The sequence below is a fragment of the Pipistrellus kuhlii genome, unplaced genomic scaffold, assembly GCF_014108245.1.
Source record: "Pipistrellus kuhlii isolate mPipKuh1 unplaced genomic scaffold, mPipKuh1.p scaffold_m20_p_4, whole genome shotgun sequence".
Taxonomy (NCBI): domain Eukaryota; kingdom Metazoa; phylum Chordata; class Mammalia; order Chiroptera; family Vespertilionidae; genus Pipistrellus; species Pipistrellus kuhlii.
Window position 1 is genome coordinate 24,358,823 of NW_023425540.1, and position 16,044 is coordinate 24,374,866.

Consider the following 16,044-nt stretch of genomic DNA (forward strand, 5'->3'; position numbering starts at 1 on the left):
TGGCTGTAATTCGCACATCAGAGCCTTCCCTCCCCTGGAACATCTGCCTGGGAGGGGCCAAGAGCAAACCTCCATGGCATAGCACTTTATTCACTATCACCCTGATTCTGAATTTTCTCTAAGGTTGTAAAAGCAATATTTCTGCACTCTTTCAGGAGTGTGTGTGTGTGTGTGTGTGTGTGTGTGTGTGTGAGTGTAGGGGTGGGGGTGGGGGGGAGATTAATAAAGATGTTAAGAGGCTGAACTGCTGGGAGATTTGTTTAATTATTCCCCACAGGACTGCCCCAGCAATCTGCTGACATTTAGTCCCGACCTTGCAAATCCTCAGTAAATATTAATATATCAACTCAAACAGGGCCCGTGGTTCTGTTGGTTCTCGGAGCTCAGAGCTTTGCCACCACGGTGAGGAATGCGTGGGGCTGAGGAAGCGGGGGCTTTGATTCACCTTCTGCTGTGCACGAGCCGGGAGCCGGCAAAATGGCAACAGCGCCTCTGCCACAGCTGCCGAGTGACAGGCACTTCAGATGCCTGCGCGTCCCTTTGTACAGCCTGCTGGAACCCTCCCAAAACCAGGGTGGCAAGAGATTAGAAAGGAGAGAAAGAGAGAGAGAGAGAGAGAGAGAGAGAGAGAGAGAGAGAGAGAGAGAGAGAGAGAGAGAGAGTGGGAGAGAGCGCGCGCAGAAATGGCACTTGATTACCTGGAAGAGTGGACTTTTTAATAATGCAGAAGGTCCTCCCTCTCATTTGATTCACTTTGCCAGAAGCTTGGCCCAGGATGAGGGCCCCAGAAAGGGGCCCTGAAGCCCAGCCTTGTGTCCCAGGTTACCTTCTGCTGCCCTCCATGACCGGGTCTACACCATCCCACCTGCAGGTCTGAGCATGGGAGTGGCCTGTCTCAATGGAGCGTTTGCTAAAAAGAAAAAAGGCCGTTGCTTTTGTAATGTTGCCCCATGTGTAGTGTTGGTGTTTTTGGAGGTTTCGTTTCCCTTGCCTCCCCTTTAGATATCTATTCCTGATTGTTCTCTCATGAATATCTGCAATTGCCGGTGGCTGGGGGTTTGCCCTGGGCCAGGCCCTCCAGCTCGTGGGTGGAAGAAAAGGGCTGCCTTTCAGAGGTGCTGGCTGCAGAGTTAATGTTTGATTAATTTTATTCATAAAAATGTTAATCACTTCATTGTAGGATCTTTTTAACATTCCGTGCATGGAGCACCTTTTTAATTTCTCTTGCCCACCGTCTCCTCGATGTATTTAATATTTCCAGACATTGCTGGAGCTAACCCAGAACCTGGCAATTAAGCATACGTTTAAAATTCAGTAACAAGCAAACCTACAACCACGACTACAAACAAGCAAACAGGGAAGGAAGGACACTGAAAAAAGATGAGCTGGGCTGTTGCTGTGGGTTCCGTGTCGGGGGCAGGAGTGGCCCAGCCCCCCTCTCTCGCCCACCCCCCTCCCTCTCTTCCTCCCCCTTTCTGCCAACTCACCCCCCAGGAGCACCGCGGCTTTAAACTGCAAACGTGCAGCAGAGAAATCCAGTGCGCTCCTTCCCTAGTCCACAGGGCAGTTTGAAGTAGAAGTAATAAAGAATAAGGGCCCTTCCGTTTAGATGATTTGCACTGTAAGCGTGATTTCTGCCACCAACCCGGGACCGCACCAGCCTGGACTGACGGTGGGGATGGGGGAGAGGTGGTCTGAAATAGAAGGCGGGGCTTCGCTGGGTAACCCCTTCCCCCCACCAGCCTCCTGTTGCAGCCCAGGCCATTGTGTCTCCGCATTCAGCCCCAGCGCTCAGGACGCTGGATAAATGGATTAGGGGATCAGAGACCCCGAGGCACCCTCAGAAGCCAAACAGCAGCACGCAGAAAGGGCTGCCCTTTGCAACCCTCATGAGGTGGGTAGGGGGCTGCTTGGCCCCTGCTCTAACCCCGACCACTGCCCTTTGCCTGCCTGGGATACTGGCCTTTCTTTCCCAGGATGTCAGGTGGGGCAGGGAGCTGGGTAGGCAGCATCTGCCCTGACTCTGGCCTCTGCCTGCTCGCCAGGGCACAGCAGTTCCGGTCAATAGCTTGGGGGCTCTGGACCCTTGGTCTGAGCGCCCCGAGTCCCTGCTGCCTGAATGTGAGATGGCAAGGTCCACTGGGAGACAGGAAGAGGGAGGGGGGCTGGGGAGCTCCTAGGTTCAGCGGCCACCTCAATTCTCTGACTTTCCATTTAAAGCAATTTCAGGATTTTAGGCAGCTCCAGGATCTCCTTGGCTGGGGCCACAAGGTGACTTCCCTGGGCGTTGGGCCTCTCCCTCCATTGAAAATACATGTTTTAAAAAGTGAATGTCACAACTGTATTGGTTAAAGATGAATAAATGGATATTATTTATTAACACATTGTCTTCCACCTAAAAGCTCCTGATTTCTTTTTATTTAAAAATAAATTAAAACACTGACATGGGCCTCTAACTGTACGGTGGGTCCCACATCCAGTGTTCCCTGTGCTGACAAGCTAGCTGCCCTCAGAGGTCCTCGGTGGGAGGGGAGCGGATCTATATCCAGCTTCAGAAGCAGGGGCACAAAAGACCTCCAGCAGTGACCTTCTGTGGCCTTTCAGCTTGGGCGCTATAATTAGAGCCCCTGACTCCACCAGGCTCATAAGACATGGGAAGCTCTGCCTCCCCAGCTGAGCAAGCACCTGATCACGGGACTGGGGGGGAGAGGGGGTATTTTTTACTTGGAGACCATCCATCTGATCCCTGGAGTGGGCAGCCATAGCCGAGGAAATGTTTGGGGGTGGGAGTTTGCTACCTCCACATGAGCTCAGGGACATCTCCAGGCAGCTGGGAGGGCCATCACTCCCAAAGCACAGAGGCCCTACCTCCTAGCTGTCTCCTGGCCTTCCGCCCTGGACTGCAGACCTGAGCCACTTCCTCCCCTGCTTGCCCTCTATGCCTGGAGCCAGGTCCAGGCCAGCTGGGCTTCCTTTCTGCTGGTCAAACCCAACCCCCCCAACTTTTCAACCCCAGGGTCAAAACCATATTCCTGCTGGCAAACTGAATGAACCCTGTCACTTTCTGAAGCTCATTGAGGGCTCCAATCTCCCCAAATCAGTGTCCATAAACCCAACATCTCTACCTGGAAGACCCGGCCTCACTCTGAGCCTGCCTTAAGAGGAATCATCTGGAAGCAAAGGTGAGAGGGAGGCTGAGGAGCACTGAAATGGAAGTGCCCAGCTGGGGAGAAGAGTTCTGGCAAAGGTTCCAGGGTTCCCCGCCTCCCACATAGGGTCAAGGGCTCCTGGGAACCACAGCCCACCCTGCCCTCCCTCTCTCTTTTCCCTTCCTCCCTCCCTTCTTCCCCCACCCCCTTCTTGGCTTCTGAGCTCTGTCTGATAAAGTCCCATCTACAAGGACAACAGAAACTTTATAGGGCATGATTCATCGGGTGGCGCGCCCCTCGGAGCCAATGCACGTATGACATTAATCAGTGTCAGACCACTAAAACCAAGATATGAATATGAATTCTCCATATTGCAGGCGAGATAAATGTGCTGGGGAATATAATTGATGGGAGGGGGGGAGGGAAGCGCAGTGGGAGCAGAGGCTCCCACAGATCATGATTGGGGTGGGGCCTGGGCCCACGCCCCAAGTTCTCAGGCTAGGAATCTAGCGGGGCTGTGCCTCGATGATCCTATCACCTGGGTATCAACCTGGGCTGAAGCAGAAAGAGGAAAGTTTCCAGACAGTATTTCTTACCCTCCCCCACCAAAAGACTCCATGGAGACAGAAATCTGTCCTGGACACAAGGTAGTCTGTCACCTAGGGAGGAGGCCGTACCAAGGTGCAAACATTAATCCTGTGGGCATCCCTCAAGTCTATCCCTCTTGGGGTCAGGCTCCTCCTTGCAGGTCACAAAACCACTGCCACCCTCTGAGTCTGTGCCCTGGGCAGGAGTGGAATGAGACAGCACCTTTGTGGGTGCAAAAAGCTGCAGAGGAATTTCTGCTTTGGCTTCAGGGGGAAAAAAAAAAAAGTGGGTGTCTATGTCTTTCCCCAGACATTTTAAGAGCTGAAATGTTATTGGCACAGACATTCCCATAGGGCCTGCAAGCCCGCAGGCTACACACACCTAGGTAGCCGTGTGGTTGGAAAAGATGTAAACAAATGGCCCAGAAAGAACAAAAATGCTCTTCAGTATTCCATTAAAAATTTATTTCTAGCTTTTCTTTCAAGAAAAATAATTCTGAGGCCGGTGATCTGACTTCTTTGTACGGGAGCTTCTCTACTTACTTACAGGCCACTGAGTTCTGAGGCCCAGAGTCCCGCTGGTGAGCACCTGCTGGCCAGCCACCTAAGGGACAGCGCTGGGGATCCCCAATGTATCGGATTAAGAAACAGAAGAATGAATTTATAGAGTGGGCTAGCAGTAGATGCGTGCCTGGACCATCCTATTTTATTTAAGAGAGTGGAGGCTTGCCGGCAGAAAACTCTACTGCCCACCTGAATCCCACCTGCTGCTTCCAGCAGTCCTGCAGAAGGGGTCTCCCAGCACAAGGATGCCAAAGCAGTGTGTCCTTGGGCCAAGGACTCATTCCTCCTCAAAGGTTCAGGACACCTCTGGTGCACAGTCTCCAAGAACCCGGGAATGAGGAGAGCCCAGGGCTCTGACCTGCAAAGCCCTAGAGGAGGAACTCCTCTCTGAATCGGCATACCCCACCTGAGACAATGAAAACGACCTGCTTGGACTTTGGGACCCACTTCCTTTTCTCCCCCTGCCAATACCAGCAGCCTATCCAGCAGGCCAGGCACCACCGCATCCCAAAAATTCAAACAAGTGGGTGGCGCCCAAGAACACAAAAAAACCACAACACCACAAATCTAAGCTTTTGTCCCAGGCATTCCCAAGGGCCAGGACCCCCAAATTCTGCACCACACCTCAGGAGATCGGTGCTGCCTTCGGGGCCTCGTTCCCCTTTCGGCCCATAGAGGGAGCCTCGAACACGTTCATTCGGACTACAAGCCGCTCCGCCACGGCCTAAACCGGCCTTCCCCTCGGCTCCCAAGCCCCGTTCCCCCGCGGCTCCACCCGCCCGGCCAGCGGCGCACCCCCACCCGCAGACCGTCCTGGCCGGCCCTCGCCACGTCCTTCGCGCCTCCTTCACGGCGGTGGGGAATGGACTCTTCATCTAAACTGCTGGGCGTCAGGGGCCGCTGGAGAAAGAAGCGATCGATCACCAGAGAGGGTAGCGACTCAACGTTTTCAAAGCAAATCGCCCCCTTTCCCCAGCCGCAGAGGAGCCAGAGCAGATAGCCCCGCCCCTCGCCGCCACTAGCGCCCGGGATGGAGGGTCCTGAAGGGGCTCCAGGGCCAGTATTGGGCGAGGGGGGGGGTGCTCTGTAGGACTCGGGGGCTTGGCCTCTTCCCCACTGGGAAGGTTCCCCCTAAAGCCACCTCCTTCCTCCGCTCACTGGCAGTTTGGGCAATGTTTGTTTTTACAAATTTAACAAAGTCAGCTTTACCCCAGCAGCAGGCTGCTGAGGCGGGTCTTGCTTGGAGCAAACCGCGGTCCCCAGCCGCCCCCGACCATTGCCTTCCCGCGTGCAAGCGAGGTGGGAGCCGGCCAGCATTGTCTCTCGCCTGACTCCCAGCTGCCTGCAGGCCCCGCCTAGAACCTCTGGGGATTTCTTTGGTCCTTGGCTCGCTCACTCATTGCACACACTCCAGGGCGCAGTAATTTAAAGGGGGGCATCCCTTGAAGACCAAAAGCTCCCCTCTTTTTGTCCCCACCACCACTGCCCAGTCCCCTCACTCACACGCCCAGAGAACACCCCTCACTGCATCCCTGCCCTCCATCGGGTGAGTTTTAAAAAGTCTTCCAATTTCTCCACATTTGATTTAACCAAATAACTAAAAATACATTCAAAGCAAAATTTCATACTTCATTATGTCTCCATTCTACCCATGAAAGACCTGTGCAACCATGCAGTTGAGACAACTAAAGTATAAATTGGTTTCAAATTTGAAGTTCCCCTTTGGGGACAAGATTGGAAATTTTTTTTTCCTCCACCTTTTGCCCACTTTAAGAAATTGGTTTTATAAACGGACTAAAATCGAACACATTTCTGTCCTGAGAAAGGGGTGTCCCAGATGTATGTGTAAGAGCTGTTAAGAATCAAACTGCCAACAAGAACCCGCCCTAATGACAATATCACAAATTCAACAACCAAGACTGAGAAACACCCACCTTCTGGGTGGAAGCTCTCTGAGGGGTCTCTCCTCCCCCTCCCCACGCCTCCTCGTGCCTGGCGAGAATTCTGGGGCTCAGGTACCCAGAGCCACAAACAGCAGCAGGAGCAGTGGCTTCGTTTCATTTAGTTTATTAGACAAAAATATATGATTTAGACAAGTTCGCTGACGCGCTATTTACAATCTGAAATCACTCTATATACAGAAAGAAAGGAGAGAAAAAAAAAAAGACACAAGCACGTGGGGGCATTTACCCAACCGACAATCAACCAGAGCCTGGTGACAGCCACCAGAGCCCTGTCGCAGGCGGAGGCCAGCTGTCTGGACTCCAGCGAGCCCGGCGGGGACGAACCCCTTTCTGCAGAAAGCAATGGACGGGAGTCCTGGACGCCGTTGCCATGTTTGTTCTTTACACCGGTCTGAAATATTTGTCTTAATTCCTCCCTCACCCACTCCCTCCCAAACTCCTCCCCCCTCCCCCCGCAAAACTAAAAGAAGACCCTGAATCAGGCGGACGGGAGGGCTGCTAGGATCCGAGGCGTTCCCTCCTGTGGGGCCAGCGAGCTGCAGGGGAAACACAGCAAAACAAAAAGGCAAAGGCACTGTCAGAGGATGGACGCTGGGACCCCGCATCGCCGGGTCAGCCAGCCAAGCGCCCCGGGAAGGGGCAGGGGAACAGGTTGCCTGGCCCGTGGGGCTCCCGGCTCGGGAGAAACGCAGCTGGCCCGGCCACGTAGGCTGGTGGGCAAGGTCCCTTCAACATGGACTGTGTGACCCCACCGCCACCCAGCCCTGCTCCCTCCCCGACCAGTGGTAAAGCAAAAGGCACTCACTTGTCGCGCACTGGCTGGAAGGGCGACTTTAACTGCTGTGGCGGCGGCGAGTCCGGCCTGGGGACAATGTCTCTCTCTGCGAGGGAGAGGGAGAGGCATAATTAGGGCCGGGAGACAAGTGGGGGTGAGGGTGGGGGCAGAGGTGCGCGGGCCTCCTCCCCAACTCATTCTCTCCCGCCACTGGGGCAGGATCTCCACCCCTTCTCCCTGCGGTGGCAGCCCACAGCTGTCTCAGGAGTGTCCCAGGGTTCTGGCCAGGCTCCCTGAATTCAAATAAAGGTTACCGCTCCGCCGGGCTCTGTGGCCACCGTCTCTCTCCCTCCCTCCCGGGATGGTGCCTCCCCGCCCCCATGATCACCCCAGGCTCAGGATTCCCAGCCCAGGACTGGAAAATCGCTCCCAGGGCCATACCTGGGAGCGCAGGGCTGCTGCGGGAGGAGGCCTTGTCTCCGTGGAGCATCCCGGAGGCTATGGCGACGGGCGGCGGCGGCGGCGCGGGCAGGTGCGGGCCGTGGGGTGCAGCGTGGGGCGCGCCGACACCGAGAAAGGAGCGCATGTTGAGCAGCGAGCCCTGCGCCAGGAAGGCCCCGTTGGTCCAGTTGGAGAATTTGCCTATGTGGCAGGTGTACAGTCCGTGGCTGGGCAGGAAAGCGGGATGCTGCAGCGGCGCGCCCGCCGGGGGGCCGTGCGCGCTGGGGTGGCCGGAGGGCGGCGGCGGCGAGGCCTTGGGCGCGCCGTCGGGGCTGGTGGCGGTCTCGGCCAGGGACCAGATCTTGGGTTTGCTGTGAGGCGCGCCCTGCAGGCCGCCTGCCGCTGCGCCGGGACTCAGCAAGCGAGTGCTGCCGGGCTCAGGGACCTCCTTGGCCAGGCCCAGGGGCGAGCCTTGGGTCTTGAGCGCGTCCGCGGCGGCCAGCGGCGATCCCTGGTCCCGAGCGAGGGCGGTGGGCACGGGGGGCCCTCCTCGAGGGGCCTCTGCCTTGTCCTCGTCGTCCTCGTTGCTCTGGTCACCATCGTGCTCGTCGATCTTGTCGATGTCGATGCTTTCCAGGTCGATCTCCTCATCGTCCTCGGCCTTCTCCGGGTCGCCCTCCGTGTCACTTCCGAAAAGGGTGCCGTCCTCCTGGTCCTTGCTGCGTGCGCCCCACGTCACCTTGTTCTCCTTCTTGAGGCGCCGGCGCGCGTTGGCGAACCAGGTGGAGACCTGCGTGAGGGTCATCTTGGTGATGATGGCCAACATGATCTTCTCGCCCTTGGTGGGGTAGGGGTTCTTGCGGTGCTCGTTGAGCCAGGCCTTGAGCGTGCTGGTGCTCTCCCGTGTGGCGTTCTTGGGCCGCCCGGGATCCCCGTACTGGAACTGGCCGTAGGGATAATAGGCTGGGGCCGTGTGGGCAGCAAAAGTGGCAGGGTGCACCCCGGGGTTGTCCTTGAGTTCATACTGTGAGCCCTGTGGCCACGCGGCCGGAGAGAGGGAGGAGAAAGAGAGAGAGTAGGGGTGGAGAAAGAAAGAGAAAGATGAGTTCCCAGAACACAAGGGAAAGTCAGGGGCAGCTGCTCCTGTCCGCTCCAGAGCAAAAGGCCCCAATTCTCTCTCTCTCTCTCTCTCTCTCTCTCTCTCTCACACACACACACACACACCACCACCACCACCACCACCACCACCAGATGGAAAGGGGTGGGTGGGGGAAATCTAGACCGGGGTTGCCTCCAGGAACTGCCCTTCCATAGATAATGGAGAGTATTCTGTCACCCAAGGAAAGTTCTAGAATCCTTGCCTATCTGGAAGGCCACAGTCCACAGTCCACAGTCCTATCAGCCCCCGGACCCTTTCAATTTCTCCAGGCCCTTCTCGGTCCCCAGCCCCCACCCCCACAACTCCAGAAGTCCGATTTCCAAATTTGCCTCAAACTGGCTGGAGGGGAAAACCTTTAACAAGTCCTACAAAACATTCTCCAAACCTGAAGAAGCAACAACCAAAGCCCCCACCCTCCATCCCTGAGGGGGGTCAAACAAAATAAACCGCTCGGATTTTCTAGAGGCTCAAATCACCTAGCAATTTAAAATGAAAGCACAGCTTCCAGGTTAATCTGCATATAATGGCTCGCCCACAATTAAAGATCTACAGTGGTGACAAGTAATTTAAAATTTTAATCTTGGCTATCAAGAACAACAATAACAAAAACACCATTTTTTTTTCCAAACACAAAAGAAGGGCTTATCGGTAAAATATTAACGCAGGGGACCACAGTGCCAGCTGAGAGCGCCGAACCGGTTTCCTGGGCCTCTTTCTCCTACTTTGTCTCTGAAGTTTGACTGTGATCTGCAGCGGGCAGCACAAACTGTGTGAAGGCATTTAGAGGCCCTGATTTATTTGCAATCAATATTCTTTTTATCATCAGTAGTAAAACACAGCTAGTCAAATTATCCCATCAGGTTTTTTGGTAAATAACATTTTATCTTTCTAACAACCTCATTAGGCCTCATTATTACCATAAATTGCCCAGACAGATATTCCACTCACAATTTAATCTTTTCACTTCCAAAGCCCTAGTCCTGACAGCTTGGAAGCATAGGCCTAGCATCTGAGTTTGGGTTTACGCTCCCTTTCCAATAACCCAGAAGAGACCACAAAGAAACACACTTCTCGAGGGGGACTTTCTCTGCAGTACCCCCATAGCAAAAAAAAAAAAAAAAAAAAAAAGCCAACAAACTACAAGACAAGCAGGTTCTCAACATGGAGCTTGCGCCCTCCCTCACCAACACAAGGAGGTCCTAAATAACATGCATTGGCATTCAAAATTTCTGTAAAAAAATATATATATAATCCTCCACATACAATCATCCAGTTGCCATTCGCAGAAGAGGGTTCCAGGCTGAGAAAGTTGTAAAGAGCAGAAGATTTCTTTGAGCGGTTAGTTCCGTGGTTTATGCCACTGAGAAAAGGTTTCCTGGGCCAGATTTCGTTTTCGCCTCATCTTTACAAAGTGTACTTTGCACGCTTCTAATGCTTTTGCGTGTGATTGCAAAGAAGACGTTGCGGCCTCTTCTCTGCTGGGAATTCTTTTTGAAAGGGTACCTTGTAAATCTCTCATCGCTTGCTCCGTGTCCCGGCTGCCAGAACAAAATGGGAGCTGATCTTTTTCGATAGCCAGCGACCTGAAAGGCAGCTGCTGGGGCCGCTTTCAGAGGAATGGGCTTTCTTACCAAAACCACAAGAAAAAGTTACAGGGAAACCCACTGCAACTTTGCTCGCGGGTAGTTGGTGGGTATTTATTTTCGCTCTTCTTCAGCGAGTGGGGAGACCTTGTGGCGGGTGGGGTGCCTAAAGAGCTGCCTTATCCAGTCCGCATAGGCTCAGGAGGGGGCTGCTTCCCTGGCCCCCCCGCGCCCAGAATGCATATCATCAGCAGCCCAAGTTTCACCCCGTCCTTGCATCGGACCAAGAAAAACGGATCCAGTGGATCAATAGACTGGCCCGTGCTCTGCAGAGCCCCCGCCTCCTCATCTGACACCCACTGGAGCCGAAGACCAAGAGAACACCATTTATTTTAAGCCCAGGGACACTGTTTTCTTTAATCCTCCATTATGTAACCAAGGAGAAAAGAGTTTTTTCTTTTGGTGCAAATGAAATGAAAACTTTGGCAACTTACAAAAGTCAAAGCAAACACCATTTTAGACGCCAACAAATATTGCAACTTATTTTTTCCCCCTAAATCTCTATGTTGCACACACACACCATTAAGAGACCCCACGGGCCCAACGGCCCGCCCGTCCGATCGCCATTGTTACGTTTATTTTTGACAGCATCTAGCAGACTTTAAACTCGGTTACAACTGTGTGAGCTCCGCCAAAGAAGGAGCAACCACATCTCCCCCGCCCGGCTCAACACCGGGACGGAGGAGACTCCTGGGAGAGCGGGCTGAGCTGCCAGAGCCTCGCCGCCTGCCCGGCCGCCTCCACCCCGGGGTGGAGGCCTGGGCAACTGGCGAGCTGGGCCCTGACCTCCACCATGGACCGCGCGCCCGGGGCCTGCTCCTGCGGCCTCCTGACAACCTACTAGTCCCCCTTCGTGGCCGGGCATTGCCCGCCGGCTCTTTGGCATGCCCAGGACCTCGCTACCTCGAACCCACGCGCAGGGCCGCTCGCGCTTCCCGCCCGGGCCAGTTCCTCCCTCCCGCCGCCCAGCCTCCCTGCCCCGGGGCCGGGGCCCGAGGGGAGAGGCCGCCCGGGCTAGAAGGGCGCGCGGCTGCCGGGCGCACTCACCATCTGCGAGAAGAGGCTGAGGTCCGCGGCGTAGGGCAGAAAGGCGCTGTAGTTGGGCGCTCCCGCATAAGGTCCGGCCGCCGCGTACATGCCCAGCACCGAGGTGACCGCCGCTGCCCCGGCGCCCGCGCCCAGCTCCCCCGCACCCGGCCGGCCCGACGAGGCGGCGGCGGCTGCGGCGGCGGCCGCGGCCAGGACGCCCGGGCGCTCTCCGCCGTAGGCGCCAGGCCCTGCGGCGCTCAGGTACTGCGGGTAGCCCAGCTGAGGGAAGGACATGTCCGCGGAGTCGTCGGCGGCGGCAGCGGGCAAGTATTAAAGGGGCGGGGGAGGGAGGCAGGGGGCTGGGGGGAGGCGCGGCGAGAAGAAGGGGGGGAGAGAGCGGGCGGCTGGCCGGGCGCGCTCTGACCGGCCCGGAGGCGGAGGCCGGGGGCTGCTCCTCGGCCCGATGCTCGGTGGCGCCCGGCTCCCGGCTGCGCCCGGTTCCGCGATCCCGCGCCGACTGTGGCGGCCGCCCTCCGCTCGGCGGCGGGGCTTTCAGACACAATTTGAAGTTGATGCTTTGATTGGCATCCCCTTGAGCGCTGGCCCCGCCCCCGGCTCCCCTCCCGCCCCCTCCCAGCCTCCCGCCCGCCGGAGCCGGCCTCTCCCTCCCCTCCCGGCGAGCACGTGGTGCCCCGCGCCGGCCGGGCCACCTCCGCCCGCCTTGGGCGCGCAGGCGGCGGGGCAGCGGGTGTGGGCCCGGTGGCCGCGGGCTCTATCCCGACCGGCCCCCGCGGCTGTCTGACAACCTGTCGACACCAGTTTACAGTTGTCGGACACTGGGGTTTGCTGTTTCGCAGCCGAGGTGTGTCTGCTGTTTCATAAAAACATCTCGGCTTCTGCTTTTCCACGGAAGGGGCCGGCCCGGGCGCGGTGACAGTCAGCCGACGGGGAGCGGTCTCTCTTCCGAAGTTGGAGCTGCCTTTGCTTTCCTGGACTTCTTTTGGCAGAAGTGTACCCAGAAGCCCTCGATGTGCCACTGACCCGGCGTGGCGTGCCATCCGATGCGCTCTGATGTCCCAGGGGCCCCCACTAGGTATTAAGTCGTATGGAAATGACTGACCTTGCTGTACTTGGCGAAGCGGGAAGGGACTAAACTCTGCAACCTTTCTCTATTGTGGAAACTTAGCTAAAGAGAACCCTAGCTGAGAAGCCACTTGCTGGGGGGAAGCAGATGCCTTCTATGGTAGCGGTTTTTGGGGGCCAGAGACCTTTTCTGGACAGAGACTGCATCACAGCAGCGCAAGGAAAACATTCCAGGTGCCCAACCTGGCAATGAGAGAAGCCCCAGTGGCCTGGGCGCCCCTCCTTTGCCCCCTAGGCGTTCAGGAAGTACACTTAGGAGGAGCACACCAGCCCGAGGCGGCTAGGTGACCAGGCCAGGGACAGGATGTTCCTCTCCACTCTCTGCCCTGAGGAAAGAGAGAGCCTATGAGGCAGGACCCAGCACTACCAGTCGGCTCCCGGCGGCCAGGGGCCTGGCCGCTCTAGGGCTCGGATGCGGATTGCAAGGTCCTCCTGGGCTCTCCATTCTCAGACAGGTTGGGCAGGCAGCCACCGAGCTTCACTCGCTGGCTTGGTTTCCATGGCCGGGATGGGGAGCATGTCCAGGGTTCAGGTCTGGGCTACCGAGGCCACTTTGCATCGCATCTCCTATGCAGCAGCCAGAGCTCCCAGCTGGGGATGGAACCTACAGGAATTTCATTCATTGGACTCTGGTGTTGTACTTCGTTTGTGCTGTTTGAAGCGGTGGGACTGAGGCTGACTCTGGGCTTGGTCCCCAGTATGCTCTGTTGCAGGTGACCTGGGCCACCCATGCCCTGAACACTAACTGCTGGGATCATGGAAGCCCGGGGACTCTGACAGCATGGAGATGGCTCCCGTTTCTCCATTTTGGGGTCTGAGGACAGACACAGAGCCACTGCCCATAATAATAACGTTATCACCAGCTCTGTACTGAGGATGTAATTTCTCTGCCCAGAGTCGGGCTTTATTCTTCTTCGTGCTGCCGTCCCCCATCTTCCCCCCAGGAGCCCCAACTCTCTCCAGAAATATCCTGCAACTATATGAGCTCCTTTCCTTCTGTGACAGATTCTGGAGGCAGGGGGTAGGTGCTGGGCACTCGTGCTCTGGGAAGTCCCTAACCACAGCTCTCTCCTTTTCCCCAGCACACCTCCGGGCACCCAACCCCTTTCCCATGGAAAACAAACCAAAGGGCCAGCTTCACCTCTGTTTCCTTTAGCAAACTCCAGTGTCACGTTTCAGGGCAACAGGTAAACACGGGTGAGATAAGCCCTCTTGTGTGACCAGGAGAATGAGGCGGAATGTAAACCAGTGTCAGGATCCAACCACAAGGATTGATCATCTCCTTCCCACCTTACCCCCAAACCTCCACCTTGACATCTGGCATCCTGTGGCTATCAGAACCTGGTGGGGAAGGGGCTATCAGAGGAGGCTTTGTCCTGACCCTCCCAGCCCAGCAATGCCACCCCACCATGCTCTGCATGTATTACCTCCATTCAGGTCATGCAATGATTGTAGGTTCCTGGAGGCACCTAGGAGGTGAGTGGGGGGAAAATACTCTGGAAACCAGCCTGAGGATTAGCCCGTTATGGAGGAAATTAGAACTAGAAAGGACTGGACTTGCCCCAAGGGAGCCATGGAAAGGTGCCAGAGCTGCAAATGTGACCATTCTCTGCCCGGGGCTATGGGCTAGGAGCCTAGAAGACCCTGGTGACTTAGGTCATCTCTTCCCTTCTTTCTCTTTGGCCCTTTATCAGAAAACTTCCATGAAAAGGACTAGGAAGTTATAAGAAAACTGTCTCCAAAGCATCTGATTGGAGATGGGGAGAGGCAGAGAAGGATTGAGAACTTGGTGGTTCCGCTTTGCCAAGGACAGTGTCCTCCCTCAGGTAAGCCCTCTACTCAAGTTTTGATCATCACATGACTGAGTAGGGCTGCGGAAGGCCAGCGTGCCTGAGCCAGGGGAGAGGCTCCTGCCAGGGACCTTGGCCTGACTTCACTATACTCCTCATGCAGGTCCAGCTCACCAGCTCCGCCCTTTCGGGTCGGCCATCCCTCTGCTGGCCACAGTGCTGCGGGGCAAGTAGGAGGGAGGAGCTGGGTCCTGCTCCCCCCCCCCCCCCCACACACACACACCCCTTCTGGCACTGGAGCGGGATGAGTAGTGGGAGTCCTGCATCCCACTGTCGAAAACCCATGGCCTCCAGCGTGTGGCTCTGGGTGAGGAAACTAGAAGAGGCGGCTTCTCAGACCTTCAGCCACTGTTGCCTCTTGGCACGGGATCCCTCCCGCCAGCCCAACCACTGGTCTGGAGTGGTTTCCTCCCATTGTCACTCCGCCATCACCGAGACAGAGGCAGGGCCGCCCAGCGGTGCAGAGGAGACTGAGGGGTCGCTGCGCTGTCTGATCGGAGCTCCGCCCGGCCAGTGTCCCTAGGGTCTGGGAGTTCGGTGCTCCTCAAGGACCGTTGGCAGGTGGCTCTCGTCGCAGGCATGGCCCCGCGGAGCTCAGCTCAACAGTAGCCGTTGACTGGGATCTTCTGGCTGGAAAGCCTGGATTCTTGTCGTGCTCCTTCTCAGATGTGAGCCTCGGAGGCGCCCAGGGGTGCACAGGGCTCCGTCTAGGGTGCGGACCACAGCTAGGAGGGGGGGACAGGAGGAAGCCCTGAGGCCTTGGCAAATGGGGGTGGGGCTCAGGGCGAGTTGATGAACAAATCGCATTTGAATCAAGTTGACGGTTAAATTGGTTTCAAAACTTGGTGGAAAGCTGCTCCTTGTGGGGCTGGGGTGGGGGTAGTTTTCTAAACAGGAGGGTGTTGCTAACAGAACTCTGAAAAAGAGCATCCGTTTCTGTCCCCAGCTTCTCAGTGCAGTCTCCACTCCCTTCCCACCACAACCCCTTGGTGTATTTACATAAGAATGAAATGAAACAAACCAAACAGCATCCTCATTTACAATTTAATTCATTACAAAATAATTATTCACTGTTTTGAAGCTCCAATGACCTAGGTCTGGAGAAGAGGAGACAGCACAAGGGGGGGGGGGGGGGCACTCCCTGGAGCCACCGCGGGGGCCTGCCTTTAACACCGAGAACGGCGAAGCAGACCCTTCTGGGTGCAGCGGACAGCGCTGCGGCCTCCTCCGCCGCCTGCCTTTCAAGCGGCCGTTCTTTGCTGTGCAGATGGCCGGCCGGGCGCCCTGACTGGCCCGGGCTTCCGAACCCTGCCAGACCCTCCGCCCCAACGCCAGCGCACTGATTTATGACTCTTGTTAAATACTCATTAGGACTTTGCACCTTTCTCCGGCAGGACCCAGAAAGCCACCGGCTCGGCAACCGCAAGGCGAGTGCCGAAACAGTCAACAATGACCTGCGAGGAGCATGCAGCTGTAACCCAGGTACCCAGGGGGTCAGCTGGATGCAACGATCCGGTGGCCCTCTCACCCCAACCCCTGGATGCCCAGACAGTGTTCTCCTGCCACGCCAAGGCGGGGGGGGGGGGGGGGGGGGGGGGCGCGGAGCTTGTCCAAATGCCTCTGGTGCATCCTGACCTAGAGTAGTGCCTTGAACTTGCAAGACTGCGGACATCCCCTCTTCCAGACGGGCATGCCAAATGGGACCAGCAGAGATGCCTAGAGGCTCCAGGAAAACACCAA

General features: G+C 56.5%; 1 protein-coding gene across 3 annotated transcripts; it reads right to left on the minus strand.

Moving 5' to 3' along the window:
* Positions 1 to 781: 781 nt before the first annotated feature.
* On the minus strand, positions 782 to 11,873 carry IRX1 (iroquois homeobox 1). 3 transcript variants are annotated; one of them, XM_045571491.1, is made up of 5 exons: positions 11,330 to 11,446; positions 9,903 to 10,177; positions 7,481 to 8,513; positions 7,070 to 7,145; positions 782 to 910 (listed from the first exon to the last, which is right to left on the minus strand). In XM_045571491.1, exons 2-5 carry the CDS (start codon positions 9,906 to 9,908, stop codon positions 823 to 825), a joined length of 1,203 nt encoding a protein of 400 aa, XP_045427447.1. In that variant the 5' UTR covers positions 9,909 to 10,177; positions 11,330 to 11,446; the 3' UTR covers positions 782 to 822. The 3 variants fall into 3 exon arrangements, with proteins under 3 accessions (XP_045427447.1, XP_045427446.1, XP_036266188.1); XM_045571490.1 differs by lacking the exon at positions 9,903 to 10,177 and having other exon boundaries at positions 783 to 910; positions 11,330 to 11,873; XM_036410295.2 differs by lacking the exons at positions 782 to 910; positions 9,903 to 10,177 and adding an exon at positions 6,356 to 6,800 and having other exon boundaries at positions 11,330 to 11,872.
* Positions 11,874 to 16,044: the final 4,171 nt, after the last annotated feature.